The sequence below is a fragment of the Seriola aureovittata genome, chromosome 23 (genome assembly GCF_021018895.1).
Source record: "Seriola aureovittata isolate HTS-2021-v1 ecotype China chromosome 23, ASM2101889v1, whole genome shotgun sequence".
Classification (NCBI taxonomy): domain Eukaryota; kingdom Metazoa; phylum Chordata; class Actinopteri; order Carangiformes; family Carangidae; genus Seriola; species Seriola aureovittata.
The window spans coordinates 2,381,199-2,398,211 of NC_079386.1; the positions used below are offsets into that span (position 1 = coordinate 2,381,199).

Sequence of the window (17,013 nt, forward strand, 5' to 3'; positions counted from 1 at the left end):
GTCTCTGTGTTGTCTTTTCAAAGTTTCTTTATTGGTTTCATATCACGAACACAAACCTGTAACACATCAGCAGGGTTATCATAGTGGGATAAAGAGAGAAAGCAGAGCTTACTATTACACTTCAAGCTATGAAGACTGTCCAGCTGACAGAGAGACAGTGTCAACATCTGTCAGTGTGTGGAGAAAAGCATGCATCTAGAGTGTGTGTATGTATGAGAGCAGAGTGCTGTGTGTATGTGTTGTACGAGACAGGAAGCCTCACAAAGATTGGGGGGGGGGGGCACTAAAGTGAGAGGACAGTCCGAGTGGCAGCAGGGTCATGTGAATTGTAGTGATCTACATTGAGCAGATGTTCTACATAATAATCTGGGTTTATCATCAGTTCAGGACACAGGCCCTTAAGGGCAAAACCTGGTCCTAGTCCAGATTAAGTCTAGTCCAGGATCCTGTTAGCTTGAGTTGATTGGTGTTGATTTAACACAAGCCTGAATTTATCAGTCCCTCAAACCCGACTTGATCTTGACTTGAACTAAACTTGATCTGGACCTGTTGTTGTCGCAAGAATGAACCGCTACTGTCAGCCAATCAGGAGTCCGATCCCATGATCAATGATCGGCTGATAATTTAACATCTGATCCTGGTTTCAACTTTTTACTTCAAAATAAGTTATTAGAGACAACTTCATATCCAGGATTAAACAAACCTGAAAGTGCAGTTAGTGAGATGAGAATTAACTGGATCAGTTTATCTGGTTAACAATAAGTGGTGTGCTGGTTTCAGGTGCTGGCAGCGTTTTTATTTATCTCTCATACAATAAATTAGCAAGTTATTAATGATCAAATATGAATATTTAACATTGATCAGATTGGTCCCTCTCTGATTCTCCATCGAACAGGTCAGGTTATATCGCCGTGACTACCTCCAGTTTTTTTAAACAGGCTTTGTAAAACACCTCCAGATACCTGGACCAGGTACACTGACTCCTGCTGCTGCTGAACCACACACACCTGTCACCTGTCTCCCAGACCCCCGAGGAGAACCCCCCCACCAGAGTCCACAACCTCCCAAACCCTGGACCAAGACCACAGCTGGATTAAACTGCAACAGGGACCAGGGTCAAAGTGAGCCACTGTGTGGTGGTTGGTGGTCTTGAGACTGTACTGGTCTTCATCATTGACCAGTACCAGACCAGTAACCACCTGCAAACAGTATTACAGGTGTTCCAGATGTTACAGCAGCATCATCATCACCACAGAGCCAATAAGAACTGAGTCACTGTGTGTCTGAGTGAACAGATATGACAGGTTATTAATGAGATATCAGGTGACCTCAGGTGACCTCAGGCGAGGTCATGTGTTACATTCAGGTTCAGTCCTCGTTTTACAAACTGACACAAAAAGGCAAATCAATCAGCTTCATCTTTGGTGAGTCTGTTTCTGCTGATGAAGACGAAGATGAAGGTGTTTCATACATTCACTAAACAGGAAGGTTTGTGTTGTGTTTGCTTTGTGTGACGTTTAGCTCTCAGCAGCACCCACACCTGTGACCCCCCCCTCCCAAGGGGAGGTGAGAGACGTGGGCGGTGCTCGTGCTCAGGTACAGCTGGGGTGTGTTTGATGAATACTGCAGCGTGTCCCCGTGGGACGGTGCAGGTGTAAGGCAAAGAGAGAAGAGCCACTTCACTAACAGCTGTGCTGAGTGTCCATGACAAGGTGAGTTCATTAGGTGCTCACAGTCCCTGAACACAACACGAAGTCTGAACCACTTTAAGAAAGACGTACCCCACAGAAAACTGAGACCACCAGAGCGACTACATAGTGGTTCATGATTCAGCAGTGATCTCTCAGGGTCTGGCTGCACAAAGATCTGTATGTCTGGTGTACTGAGCTTGTGTGTTGCTCTCCAAACCCCCCCCCCCCCGAAAAAAACAGTCCAAAAACCTGGTCTTGTACATACTACACTGGGTATCTGCTACACAGACGTGTTCTGAGCATTAACATTTGGCACATTTGGCACATTTGTAGTTGCGTACAGTCCCGAATAAAGTCTGGGTGCTGAACGGGCTTCTACACCACGTCCATGAGGAGGAAATGAAACCACCACACAGACCCTCAAAAAGGTTTTTTAGTCTACTGTTGATAAAAGATTCATTTTAGAGCCAAACTGGACTTCTGAGAGTTTAAAGAAAACTGTCCACCTGCGTTAGAGGGAGATGGAAACCAGGTCTGGATTTAAAGACTGCAGGGGAACCAGTTATTACCAGTGGATTTTAATGAGGAGGTCTGTCTGCTGAGATCTCAGGTGGTCTACATTAGAGTCTTTGGAGCCTCCATGGCTTCAGAGTCAAGATGCCAACTGTTCTGTTAAGAGTCCAGCTGAGGACCTGTGTGGTATCTCTCTCCCTTGTTTCCTGTCTCTGATCTCTGCAGTCTCATGAAAGCTCATATAGACAGCAGAGCCACGGCTTGTTTTGTGTTATTGAAGCTGATACCAATAAAAATAAAATCTTATCAGAGTTTATCTGCAGTGAGTCTCCATCACAGCTCAGTGCTCCGTTGAAGAGCAACACCGCTCTGCTCTTTATAAACTGTCTTCTTGTTGTGACAGTTCTACTTCATTAAAGCTCGTTTTTCCTGTTTTGTCACAGTGAATTCTTCCTGCTCAACAACAGGAAGTGACACACACAACCATCTTTGTTCAACCAGCCTGAGATCAGAGTGTTGATGAGCTGATCCAGTGTTCAAGGACTCGAGCACAGAGGGACTGTGGGCACAAGCAGCTGCTTTAGCAAGGCAACATGGAGGAGACCAGGCTGTGGTGTATTACATAACACACTCTCTTTATAGGCCACCAACACAACACAACACTGTCTACAGTACAACGCATACAACAACAACTCGCTCAGTATCTGACATGGTTCATGTAGAAAAACTATTTCTCGTTCAGACCAGGAGCCGGTTTCCAAAATCCTCCACCTCCAACTGATCCATCACACCCCCCCTCTCTAAAGGAAACAGTGAGTGATTCAGCCCTGGTCTCCAAAATAAAAGCCTCTGGTCGAGGAACACACAGGACTCCAGGAGTCTCTAAGAAAAAGCGCACAACAAAGTCGCAGATACAAAAAGTTCAGCTACGTTATTAGGAAAAGTTTAGTCGGGTACAAAGTGTAAAAAGAGCAGGCAAAGAGTGTAAACACACACACGCACGCACACACTGAAGAGTATAGTCTAATACACACTGCTACAGTACAAACACAGTAATATGTACAACCATCACAGCTTCTATTCAACATCCTACAACTACAGCTGCTAACGTCACCTACACTGCTAAAGCAGGTTCTACTGTAAATTATATCAGCTTCACCAGGGTCCACGACCTGGTCCACAACCCTCTACACGCCTCTACATCTCATCCCACGGTGGCCAATCACAGGCCTCCAGACTGATCATCTGATCATCACAGCATCTCTGCACTGTGATAGAGACACAGTAACACACATGAATCTGAAGACTCATCTTCACCAGGATTGTTTCATTTTTCTACAAAATATTTTCTATAATAAATCATCACAGAGGAGGCAGTTATTATCCCACTGTTGTGTGCCAGGATTGTCATGTGATTGTAAAAAAATGTAATAAACCTTTAATATTATATATTATTATCTATTATTATCATTCTGATTCTGATCAAAAACTGAAATCAATATATTTTATTGATGGGTATTGATGAGTCACCAGGTTAAAGTTCCTCAGTGTGTTTCTGTGGGTTCCTGCTCACTGTATCACTCCACCAACCAGCAGACAAATCACTGGAGCTCTTTCAACTACAGGGGAAAATATCGCCATCTATAGGTCACCTGATAATTAGCAGAGTCTTTGGGCTTGATGTAAAAACATGCAATGCTTTCATCCTCGGCCCCTTAAGTTTGAACGAAGCCCTGAATGTTCACATTGTCCTGCTCGGCCGCTGTAGCGCAGCACATAACTGCAATAATCCTTCAAATGTGCTACAAACACCAAAACTGGTATGTTTCTCCCTGTGGGGAAATTCATTTGAAAAATCCCATTAGCTACTTGAAATTTCAAAATTTCAAGATAACCACCATTTCTGGCATAGGAAACATATATTACCACAGAATTATACCCATGGGGCAGATTTCAGTGATTTTGTTTTAATTTTAATCCTGTTTTTTCTAAAAAATTCTGCATAATACGCGATGTACTTGCAAACCATTTGTTATGAATGAAGAACCAAAAGTTCAGTAAGAGTCGACAGTCAGTACTTGTTTACTTGTCTTTACATTAGCTCGCTAGGCTAACTTGCTAGTGCTAAGCTAGTTAGCAAGCTTTTTTGCGAGTAATTTTTCTTTGTGAAAAATATTTTTGCTGAAATATACTTTCATTTCATTTTTTACAGTGTACTGAATTCAACTTCAACACTGTTAAAATGTACGATTTGATACCTAGATTACTCATATGAGAAAATAGTGGATGAACTTCCTTGCCAGAAATGGTGGCCATCTTGAATTTTGGAGTGGCCAACGTGTTGAGGATTTGTGCCAAGTTTAGTACTTGTATCCACATTTGAAAGATCTCCCTGAAATATGCAGTTATCTGCTGCGCTACTGGTTAGCATCCACATGTTTTGACGGCCACCATGGGATGGAGATGAGCTCGGTTGTGCACACACAAGCACCTCAATGCTAACACAATAAAACACAGTACAAACAATCATCAGCTCGTCTGCAGCAGCTGTATCTTCAACCAAACTTCCCTCCTGTTCTTCTCCTGCAACAGAGGAAGACCCTGTTCTATCGACCAGAGAGAAAAGACACTGTGCATGTTTAAGCTAAAGCTACAGCAGAGCTAACTGAACTAACATCATTTTTATGCTACATTAAATGTGGCGATTCTGTATTTGACCTTTGTATTTAGTGTTCTGAACTTTAACTTTTTCAGTAGTGTATAAAGAAGCTGTCGGATCATCACCTCTTCCTTTTAAAGGCCAAGTTGAAAAAACATCAGGATATTTACAGTATAAAAAGCTGCAGACACAAACGTTGAGATGCCTTAAACTGCCAAAAGTCTGAATCTGAATAAGGCAACTTTGTTCATGAGGAGAGACGACGTGATGATGTAACAGTCACATGACGTACACAGTGGTGACCTGCGTGACTCCAGGTCTATGAACATATAGTATATAAAGCCAATAGTGACGCCCAGTAAGAAGCACTACATCTACCAGGTGGTCAAACATCAGTGACTCTTCATCATCATCATCATCCACTGAACAAACATCATCATTATAGTGATAACACATTAATCTAATAAATATTACATGTCATAGGAATAAGTGTTAGTATGGTGGTTACGTGTTGTAACCTCAGTTCTATGAGTACATGCCTGGCTCATAGTCTAACATGTGATAATAACAGGCTGCTGTGATAATGTGTGTCAACATTATCTTTATCAGTTGCTACACGTGTTGGCACAGAAACCTGGGACGACTGTTAAATGTTGGAGACTGACTCCGAGTACCATATTGATCCAGTTCAGATACGATCAATAAAGGGATATTGATGACAGATAATCAGCTGTGTCAACAGGAAGTGACACGTTCCTGATGATGAGTCACAACCTTCATTCATCGAACAAAAGAAAAACAATTAGAAATAGCAGGTGTGTGTGTCGCAGCGTCTCTGGTTCGCAGGAGGTGAACTTGCTAAGAATTTCCCACAATGCTCTCCAACTGGACCATAATCCAGTTCCCTGTCAGAGACCCCCTGTGACCCCTGTGAGTCAGAGCAGCTGTGACACACACCCACAGACTGTTTCTCCATCACATAACAACATGAACAGGTTGTTGTGTTTCCAGTTGTTGTCACCTGACTGTGTCACACACTGTAAACCAATAGAGACTAAACAATAAATTACTACCATCACACACATGTAGAAAGGTTCTGTTCACTGTTCACAGCAGAGTAAAAAATCATGTTCACATTCGGTGTAGAAGGACTACAAATCCCAGCTCCTGCAGCACAGAGCCACAGGATCAATGAGGACATGCTACACAATAGACTGCAGCATGGCCGTGTGTGTGTGTGTGTGTGTGTGTGTGTGTGTGTGTGTGTGTGTGTGTGTGTGTGTGTGTGTGTGTGTGTGTGTGTGTGTGTATGTATGTCTGTGTGTGTGTGTGCAGGGGGGTGTGGTGGGGGTCGGACATGTTTGTGTGTGTGTGTTACACAGCGTTCTCCTCAGTGGGGGGCTCAGCGTTGGGCGGCTCCAGCAGAGTCTGTTGGACTGACAACACAAAACATGATGTCACTCAGGTGAAGGTCGTAACAGGAAGTCATATTATTACATTTCAACACACAATCAATAGATCAATCAATCAATCAGTTGTTTGTCAAGATGTTCTAAAAGCAGTGAAGTGACAGTTAAGAAACACAGACACAGCACAGACAGGACAAACTATGTATTCCACTTGATATTTATCAAAAGTATATAAACTGTATATATGTCTAGCTGTGCGTGCGTGCATGTGTGTGTGTGTGTGTTTACCTTGTGGTTCTGTAGCCACCACAGCTTCAGGGTTCTCAGCCTTCACCATGTCAGTGTTCAGACTCTCTGTTATAACACAGAACATTCACATACAGATACAGTGTTGAACTGGGCTGATACTGGACTGATACTGGGCTGATACTGGGCTGATACTGGACTGATACTGGACTGATACTGGACTGATACTGGCCTGATACTGGACTGATACTGGGCTGATACTGGACTGATACTGGGCTGATACTGGACTGATATTGGACTGATACTGGCCTGATACTGGACTGATACTGGACTGATACTGGACTGATACTGGACTGATACTGGACTGATACTAGACTGATACTGGACTGATACTGGCCTGATACTGGACTGATACTGGACTGATACTTGGCTGATACTGGACTGATACTGGACTGAGCCCGTTGCTGTGATAACGTCAACGTCACCGTCATATTGGACCGGACTGTAAACCAAACTGATAAAAAAGAACTATAATATAATAATCTCAGCTGATTCACTGAGTTGTTTTTATAATCAAGACATCATGATCAATGTGGAGATTATTACCTGTAATCATGATAGTTCAGGCTGTAATCACTGTTTCACCACTGGTGTGAATCAATACGACAAACACACCTACAGTTATTAAGTGCTATGAGCACTTCTGACTGGACAAAGATACGGATGTTTCCACGTTAACATGGTTAGAATTATGGGGGGGATTGGGGGGCTTTGTCCCCCTGATTAAGACTTGGACCCCCCCAAAAGAGGCAAGAGTTCAGGGGGGTTGAAACATTTATATATCCTTCTTACCTGTGAGTGTAAATATTTCAATATATTTCCCATATTCACACTTGGAAGAATACAATTTTCAGACACCCCTAAAGTGGACCGTACCATTTCTTAAGCCTGACACTGGTTGAACGTCTCCTCCAGTGTTGCCAACTTAGCGACTTTATCGATAGATTTTGCGACTTTTAAAAAAAAAAAGTGCTTAGCAACAAATCCTCCAGCTGTTAGACTGTGAAACTACATTAAAATGTAAAGAAAGCAGAGACCATAAGTTTCAGTAATGTAATGGGATTCACTGAATAACTGAGGAACTTCACACACTGAGCTAATGACACAGCGACAGCTGATAGTTAGTCCTGATGTAGCTGGAGTTACAGTCTAAATTAAAGCTATGTGAATAAGTTTATCATTTTATTGCGTTTTTTCCTTTTCTTTATTTCATTATCATTCTAGTGTACTAATTCTATTAATAATTCTATTTTCTTTGATAATTAATTATTAATTAATAATAATTAATAATGGATAATAATAATAATAATGGTTATTATGATTGTAATTGTGCTTTGTCAACACTTTCAAATGTCCTGCCACACAGTCCAGTGTCAGTGTGGAGGACAGTGTCCTCTGATGTAAAAGTCTTACGCTGCAGACCGAAGCACAGCTTCTTCTTCTGGTAGGAGATGTAGCTGCTGATGGCACCCACCAGCGCCATGGCAACCGCACTGACAATCCCTGCAATGGTGCCCACCTCTGCTGTGGTCTCTGGAAACACACACACACACACACACACACACACACACACACACACACAACACACACACACACACACACACACACAGTGAGCTCAGACTGACAGACAGACAGACCTTGATGAATCGTCACCACAGACAGAGGACACCCACCACTGTTAGGGTCATCATACTGGTCGATGTGGTCACTGCCTCCACCTGCAGCTCCACCTGTGGAAACAACAGACAGCTTCACATCTGTCTGAACTGTTACATGTCAGTGTTGTCTGTACGACGGAGTGTTAGAGCCACAATGAGAAAAAAAAAAAAAAAAATCTGAAATTATGAGAATAAAGTTGTAATATTAGATTGTGTGTCGTTTTAGAGGGGAGATATAAGAAGCTTTAAAATGAGGAGCCTGGAGCATCCTGTGAAGTTCTACTTTAACACAGGTTTCACTAATAAGGAGAAACTTCACCTTTTGCTCATCATCATCATCATCTTCATCATCATCAGGACATTGAAAAGATTGTGAAGAAACTGAGTCTATTCTATAGTTAGACAGACAAGCCACTGACTGTCCTTTCACCTCACGACTTTCTTCTCGTGATATTCTGACTTCATTCTTGTCATTTCAGATCTCTTTTTTTTCCTAATACTCCGTCGTACTTCTGTAGCCTCAGGCTCAGACCTTACCTTTGCCTTTGTCGGGTTTGTAGGTGTCGTCTTTACCGACATCCATCAGGTCACTGTCAGAGAACGTACCTGCAGGAGAGACACATCATCACTGAGGATGAGGATGAAGATGAAGATCTGTCACTCACAGGTACAGGAACCTCTGAGTTGGTGTGTGTGTGTGTGTGTGTGTGTGTGTTTGAAGGTTGTGTTTCCAGCTCAGGTTGTTGAGACACAGGTGACAGGTAAGAAAGCCCCACCCACCTCCCTGACCCTTGTTCTTGTCTTTGCCACCAATGTCATTCTTAGGATCCAGAGCATCGGCCAGGTCAAAGTCACCATCAGCTGTGAGGGTCAAAGGTCAATGATCAGTGACCAGTCAGAGGACATCAGACAAATAAAGACACACAGGACATCTCTCCAAATGTTGCTGTGCCAGTTCACACTGTACCTGAACGCATCATGTGCAGACTGACTGCACCTGCTTATGTTTAGCCAATATGTTAACTATTTGCTATTCGCTCTTCTGTAGAGCTCTATGCGTGTCTGCTCAGCAGGGTGTGGTCTATGCAGTAACCCCCCCCCCCCTGAATTAACCCCTGAATAAACCTGAATTAAGAGAAGTTTTTATTTCCACTGTTTCTTTAAGATAGAAGCTGTAACTCTTTTGGTCATATATTGTGTCTTTGTTATTTTTGTTATTGTGTTACATCTGGTTGTTTATGCACATTGTCCAAGCAAAATAAATAACTTTGTTTTAACAAAAACATCTGGTTCTATGTTTAGTCTCTTTCCTCTAACCAGCTTGTTTTCTAAAATATAAACCAGGATCTAATCTAAACCTGGCTCTCATGTACCCAGGTCCAGGACTCAGGTCCAGGACTCAGGTCCAGGACTCAGGACTCGGGACTCAGTAGGTATGTAGGTGTGTTCTCTCACCTGGTTTGGGTTTGGGCTTGACTGGGGCCTTGGTACCTGTGGGGATCTTAGGCGTGACCTTGGGTGGGGCTTTGGTGGTGGTGGTGGTGGTGGCGCTGACTTTAGATAAATCATCGAAATCAAGCTCTGCAGACAACACGGATATAAATACATATATGAGCAGCCACAGTCTGCAGCTGTGATGAGTTCACTGTCACGTGATGTGCAGGTGGAGTTGTCTAAAAGTGAAAATACAAACTGACGACGGTGTTGCAGATGAAATGACTAGGTATGAAATGTTTCCTTTAACCTGATGTAAAACAAGTCCTGGAGCACGGAGGTAATAACACAGTGTAACACAGGTGAGCTCACGCTGCTCACCAGAAATCTAAAGCTGCTCACGTCACATAAAACATTTAGTCCCATCGGGTCACATCTTGTGCTTCATCATATTCCACAGTTATTTTAGAAGATAGTATCAGCAGCTTATGTGTGGTGCTCACCTGCTCCTCCTGCTGGTACAGGTGGACGTGGTGCAGGAGTCGCTGTGGAAACAGATGAATCAGGTGATCATTTATACATAATCATATGAAGGGATTATTTCACCTGGTGGTGAATATCTGCAGTCCCGCAGTAAGAGGAGGTCCTGAGGAGCAGTGACTTGTCTTGCTGTCTTTGAACACATCTTTAAATGCTCCTGACTGTTCCAGGCAGCCGCTGGTTTCCATTCATTTCTATATGATGTAAAAGTCAACCGGCGGTGACACAGTTCAGACCGATGTGAAAGGTCATGAGTGTGTAACCACAGATACAGTAACACATTCATGTAAACCTGATGTTATGGATCACATGTTTCCTATTAGAGTTTCATGTTTCGTGCAAAATGAATGGAAACCAATGGAGATACAAGTTTTTCCCTCTCAGCCTCTCTCGCTCCTTCACTGCTTTTAGAGGAGATGACAGGAGCTCGTGTGATTGGTCGTCAGTGAAGGTCACCTGACTCCACCTGTTTGTTTCCTGCTGATACTGTGTCTGTTCCACATGGCGTCTACCTGCCCCTTGTTGTACCTGGTTTGTGTCAGAGTCTGTGATCATTAAGATCATCAACCACCCAGATCACATCTGTAACAGTAACAGTTAGAACATCACATATGTTAAGTTTAGTTTAGTTTAGTTTAGTTTTAAAGGACAATGCAATTTATCATTGTTCCAACACAATGCATGAAACTGATATGAGAGAGTTTACAGCTATTGCAAATGTTCAGCTCTCAGTCATCAGACAATAGAATAAGTTAATTAACGTATGAAACAGTAGGGGTTTAAACCAATCAGAAGAAGAGACTTGATAAAGATGGAGAGGAAACAGGATCTGAAACACAGGAAGAGACAAATGACCAATCGCAGGAGGAGCAGCGATGTCACTGTTTACACACTGAGAAACAGACGGTGAGAGATGATCTGATCAGACAGAGAGGAAAACCACTGCTCACAGAGCTGCAGACTAAACTGTGACTGAGACCAGGTTCAGAAACCTGATGGATGTCAGCTGTTTGTAATGTTCAGTCAGTTCCATGGACGAGCATCAGGCCATGTTTAAGCTCCGTGCTGCTGCGGAGTTTACATTAAAGACCCTGCTCACCTGCACAGGTGTTGTCATCACACCTCTGCTCAGGTAGAGCTGAGCTGGGCACTGAACTGTCAATCAAACACAGTCTGTATGTCCACAGTCATGTGAGTGTTGTTCCAATGCACTTACTTGGTTTACTGTCGTCCAGAGCATCAGCCAGGTCAAAGAGATCCTGAGAGAGGACTACAGTCAGAGAGGACAGAGGACAGAGGAGACAGGAGAGAGGAAAGAGGACAGAGGACACAGGAGAGAGAACAGAGGACAGAGGAGACAGGGTAGAGGAGAGAGGATAGAGGAGAGATGACACAGGAGAGAGGAGAGAGGAAAGAGGAGAGAGGACACAGGAGAGAGGACACAGGAGAGAGGATAGAGGAGAGAGGATAGAGGAAAGAGGAGAGAGGACACAGGAGAGAGGACACAGGAGAGAGGATAGAGGAGAGAGGACACAGGAGAGAGGATAGAAGAGAGAGGACACAGGAGAGAGGACACAGGAGAGAGGATAGAGGAGAGAGGATAGAGGAAAGAGGACACAGGAGAGAGGATAGAGGATAGAGGAGAGAGGAGAGAGGACACAGGAGAGAGGATAGAGGAGAGAGGACACAGGAGAGAGGATAGAAGAGAGAGGACATAGGAGAGAGGAGAGAGGACACAGGAGAAAGGACACAGGAGAGAGGAGAGAGGACACAGGAGAGAGGAGAGAGGACACAGGAGAGAAGATAGAGGAGAGGAGAGAGGAAACAGGAGAGAGGAGAGAGGACACAGGAGAGAGGACACAGGAGAGAGGACACAGGAGAGAGGAGAGATTAATCAGACATGTTACAGATTCACCTCACACTCTATGATCTGGTGTCTCTGGTTAAACAGTATAAATCAAAGCAGTGTGTGATGTTGTGGGGGTGTGCTCAGGTCTCTGATCAGCTGATGTGACGATGACACACTGTCACAGACCTCGGGCCCCGGAGCCAGACGGGGCCCCACACAAAACTAATCCTCTGTGTTTGTTGCCTGGACCACAGTCCACAGATCATTTACCAGAGACACAAAGAGACAAACAAAACCCAGATAACCTCCCTCTGCCCAGCGTGTGTGTGTGTGTGTGTGTGTGTGTGTGTGTGTGTGTGTGTGACTGTATCAACATTCAGCTGCAGCGAACAGACTTTAACATTCAGATGGTTTAAACTCCATGTGTGTCCCTTTATTTAACATTAAATATGAGGCTTGTCACTAAAATGAAGTGATAAACACTCGTTAGCTCTGAAATTTAACATACAAGTGATTTTGATTTTGTAAATGTCTTTTGTCGTGTTGTTCACCACCATCACACCATCAGGTTCATTTGCACTTCACGCAGAATAACCTTGATTTAACAAAAACGGTTCTAGTCTTTCTGAGATCCACATGAATAATTACAAAAAATGTCAAACTTTCACTGCACTTCAATTTTATTTGAAAAATAAGATTTGATAAAACATGTTCTCTCAGCCAACTGGGATCATGAGCTGGACGATGGAGAAGTGAGTGATGTGACCAACAAGTCTGGATGCCAGGGTCCAGCGGTTTGGGTCTGTTCAAAGAAACGTGTCCTACAGTGTCCTACTGATTCACTGCAGCAGAAACAACAACCATGAAAACTGTGGACACGGCAGAGAATGAAGCAGTTTCCTCAGATGAGTATGAGCGCTGTCTTCCATCCACCAACCCACTGAGAACTCACCCCTCCACGAGGAGGGTGCCAGACACACCCACGGACACATTCTTGGCCTGTGGACCGCAACATCCAACACTTTGTCTTGTCTAATGGTGTCCGAGGACATTTACAAGACACACGTCATTTTGTTTCCTGCACCACATTCATCTGAAGAATGGGACAACGGAGGAATTGAAGCCGAGTGTCCGGAAGAAGAAGAAGAAGCGGTGTAAAAAGACCATGGATGGATTCTGGTGCAGTTTCAGTCAGGTGAAGAAAAGCTGCTCTTCAGTGGTGAAACTTGTGAACTTGAAGACACTCCGTGGTTTAATAAACTGGACAAGATACTGATAAAAGCATGAAAGAACTGCCCAGCTGAGAGCAGTCATGGCTCTGGATGTAACATCATGTCCTCCCGCTGCGTCAGCCCTCAGCTGCTCTCTCGTCCAACTTCCTGCTTGCTTCATCCCTCTCTTCTCAGATGATTTTCAGTTTCTCTGATTTACCTCTTTCAATAACCCCGCCCATGGCCACGCCCCAATAGCTGTGATTGGACATTTTGATTTTTCATTTGGGCATCGATGACGCGTTTTCATCTTTAAAAGAAAAAAAACTTATGCAAAATAAAATGCTAATACCTCTTCACTTTGTTTGCTGTGTTGTAGCATGGAAAATTCATGTGACAATGAAAAACAAAAGGTTAATTAATTCTCATTTAACATGTTTTTCATTTAATTATGACAGTAAATGTGTAGATAATCAAATATAAATATTATATTTCACTTTATTTTTGTTTTCATTTAGACATTTAAAATCTTCCACAGTGTAAATGTCATTTGGGTTGACCGTGTGATTAATGTCCTCTAGTGATGTCACATGAGTCAATGTCAGCTGAGTTAAGAGAAAGCTTGGGGTGACCTCAGCAGACCTATGTAGACCACTCTCTCGGCTACATTAGCTGCCAACTGTCTAGACTGGGCTGCATTCTGGGTAATGTAGGCAAGTTTTCACAAGGAAGAGGAATGTGTGGAATAAAAAAGACAATATATGTAGTTCTGCATCCCACATTTTCATCCTTTTTGAAATGTTGAGTGCAGAGTTACATCAGTGGAGTGTGTGTTTAAGGTTCGGTTGGACATATGCGGCTCCCCCATGTGATTAATATTGATGTTGTCAGTCGTCAGTTTTTTCTACAGACCTGTCCATCACCCCGACCTCCATTAGCTGTTACTGTCGTCATCTCTACACAGATATGAATCAGGCTGTGGTCTGAATACAGAGGAGCTGCCCCACCCACCTGCTCCCACCGTTACACAGAACTGTGATGCCCAACAAGACATTCAATCAATTATCTTCATCAAAACCATAGTCCTCTCATCAGCTGTTTAATGTCTGTGAGACACAAACCTCATTTCCACTGGTCTATACATGACTGAGGAGTCATGTGTGGTGGAGGGGGGAGGTGGTGGTATCTAACCAGTGTCAGAAGAAGTTACTGGAGTGAACAAAGCAGAATATTAATGTAAAAATCCTGCATTCAAAACTGAAATCCCAGTATTATCAAGTAAATCTACGTTATCGAAAGTAAAAGTAGCCACTGGGCAGAATGGGCCTTTTAAAAATGTTATAACATTATTATATATTGTTATAGAGCTCCTGTTTTCTGAATATTATTACTGGTGCATTAACACACACATGTGAGTGTCACAGCTGGTTGAGTTGGAACTCATTTGACCTACTTTATACAGTGCTGTGTAATTTAATGTGTAGCTGTATAATATTTGATAAGTTGATCATATGTTTTGTGTGTAAAATCATGATGCGTGAAGTAATTATAGAAGTCAGATAAATATAGTGCAGGAAAAAGCTGAATATTTCCATCTGAAATGTGCTCAAATAGAAATAGTAAATGCACTTTGTGACTTTGCACCCACACTTGTCAGTCAGCTGCAGAACAGCAGGTCGATACTGAGCCTGTCAGGGATCACATTAAATACAGTTTCTTCATCACTGTTATAATAACATTTTGTGTTTTTGGTATCAGTTACTGTATTGTATTCAGTCAGGGTAGATCTTTTAGAGTTTTACTTTATATAAATTAAATTCCAATGACTTTCACACAGCGTCTTCATTTAAATGAAATGGAGCCCTGGTGTGGGTCAGGAGTCACTTACAGCAGATACACTGAGCTCATGTGGAAAATGTTGGGAGAGGACAGTTATGAGCAGAGAGAGACGTCCTGGTCACATTATTACTCTTATTTAACCTCAACAGATTTTTACCTAATCCCACTTACCTTTAATATCAACCTCAAGATAAATATTTAACATATAAATATAATTAAACTTCCTGGTATAAGCATGAAAAACGCAGCCAACTGGCTTTACAAGCCAAAATTAATTCACATTATTTTTTACTGCATTTGCATAATCTGCATCACAGCTCTGCTTTTACTGCCGTCCATCACAGAAAACATATTTTCATATTCATGACTGCAGTGTTTCATTCAATGAATCCATATTTTATCTGCTTGTTTGAAGGAAACAATTGAAATATATATATATATATATATATATATATATATCAGATACAATAAAACATCAGGAGCTCCTCCCTGTGTTAAGATAAGATAAGATAAGATAAGATATTCCTTTATTAGTCCCACAGTGGGGAAATTTGCTGTATTACAAAAGACAGTACCAAATATTAAGACAAATAATATAATAATATAATATGTACAATTTAAATACTTAGCCTAGATATAACAAAAATCAAAAAAATAGCAGCAGATAAGGAATATTGCACAGATGCTGGGTTAAATTACTTCACATGGCGCAGTATTTGTTATATAGTGCGAGGTGGAGATCACACGTGTTAATACCGGTTTAACTTTTCATATTCATCACCAGTGAGAGTGACATCATTGTCAGCATGTGCAGCTGCAGACAGGTCACTGTGGGTGGTGCCACATCACTCTCATATCTAACAACTATCATATCTGATAACTATCTAATAACTAATACTCAACCAATATATCTATTTATTGATTAGTCTACAATCACTGAGGCTCACGCAGCTGTTTAACATCGACAGCTGTTCAATCAGAAACATCTGGACCTGGAGCACAAGGAGCCGCATTAACAGAATCACTGTCTAATAATAAAATGTGATCACGTGGATGAGTGGAAGGTGTGAGGAGGTGATTATTGTGCGTGGATGTGTAATTAGCGGCTCTCTGCTCTGTCTCTTTAACGTGTGTTTCCAGGCCGGTGGGCCGCTGCCCCGGCCTTGAATCAAAGTGCGGCACAAAAGGCAGGGCATGAGGATCTGCTGATGTGTGCGGGACAAAGCCTTACCTTGCAGCGGCAGCAGCAGCGCCAGCAGCAGCAGCAGCAGGCTCACAGTCCACAGAGGGCGGGAAGCCATGACCCCAGTCCGCATACACACACACACAAGCACGAGGAGGAGGCTGAGCGGAGAGCGGTTAGAGAGCGAGCCGGTACCGTTAGGTCTGTCTGAGGCAGTTCAGCTCCGTCACGCTGAGAACCGCAGTCAAGGCGTTCACTATGGCACTCTGAGACACGCCCACACAGTGCGGCTTCCTGCCACACCTTTCAAAATAAAGTTAGCTGCTCCGCAAAGAGGAAAGAACAGTTTCATAGTTAGAGGTCCATATAGTATAAAGGTAGATGTACATGTGTTTGATTATAAAGCAGGTCTAGGTTCTATATTAATACTGTGAAAGTATCAAAGTGCTCAGTCCACAGAGAAATGCACACAGCCTGTATTCAGACTGAGCCTTAAAACCAGCCGTCAGGACTTCTGGAACTTTGTGATGTCACAACAAAATAGTCACGCCCACCTAGACCCACCATCAAACCTTTTCAGGATTTGGTTTCTCTGAGTGTTTTACCTGAAATCTGCAATATTTTTATTGGATCACTCAGAAAAGAGTCAGCCAGAGGAATCAGAGCCTCCTCTCTTCTGATTGGCTCACCAACCTGTTGTTACTAGAGCTCAAGAGAGAGA

At 42.8% G+C, this 17,013-nt stretch overlaps 1 protein-coding gene across 1 annotated transcript; it reads right to left on the reverse strand.

Moving 5' to 3' along the window:
• Nucleotides 1-9: 9 nt before the first annotated feature.
• cd99l2 (CD99 molecule-like 2) lies at nucleotides 10-16,570 on the reverse strand. The gene is made up of 10 exons (XM_056368570.1): nucleotides 16,341-16,570; nucleotides 11,427-11,480; nucleotides 10,174-10,215; nucleotides 9,692-9,817; nucleotides 9,017-9,097; nucleotides 8,774-8,842; nucleotides 8,252-8,308; nucleotides 7,992-8,111; nucleotides 6,561-6,626; nucleotides 10-6,299 (listed from the first exon to the last, which is right to left on the reverse strand). The coding sequence occupies exons 1-10, from the start codon at nucleotides 16,423-16,425 to the stop codon at nucleotides 6,238-6,240; spliced, it is 762 nt and encodes a 253-aa protein (XP_056224545.1). The 5' UTR covers nucleotides 16,426-16,570; the 3' UTR covers nucleotides 10-6,237.
• Between the last annotated feature and the right edge of the window lie 443 nt (nucleotides 16,571-17,013).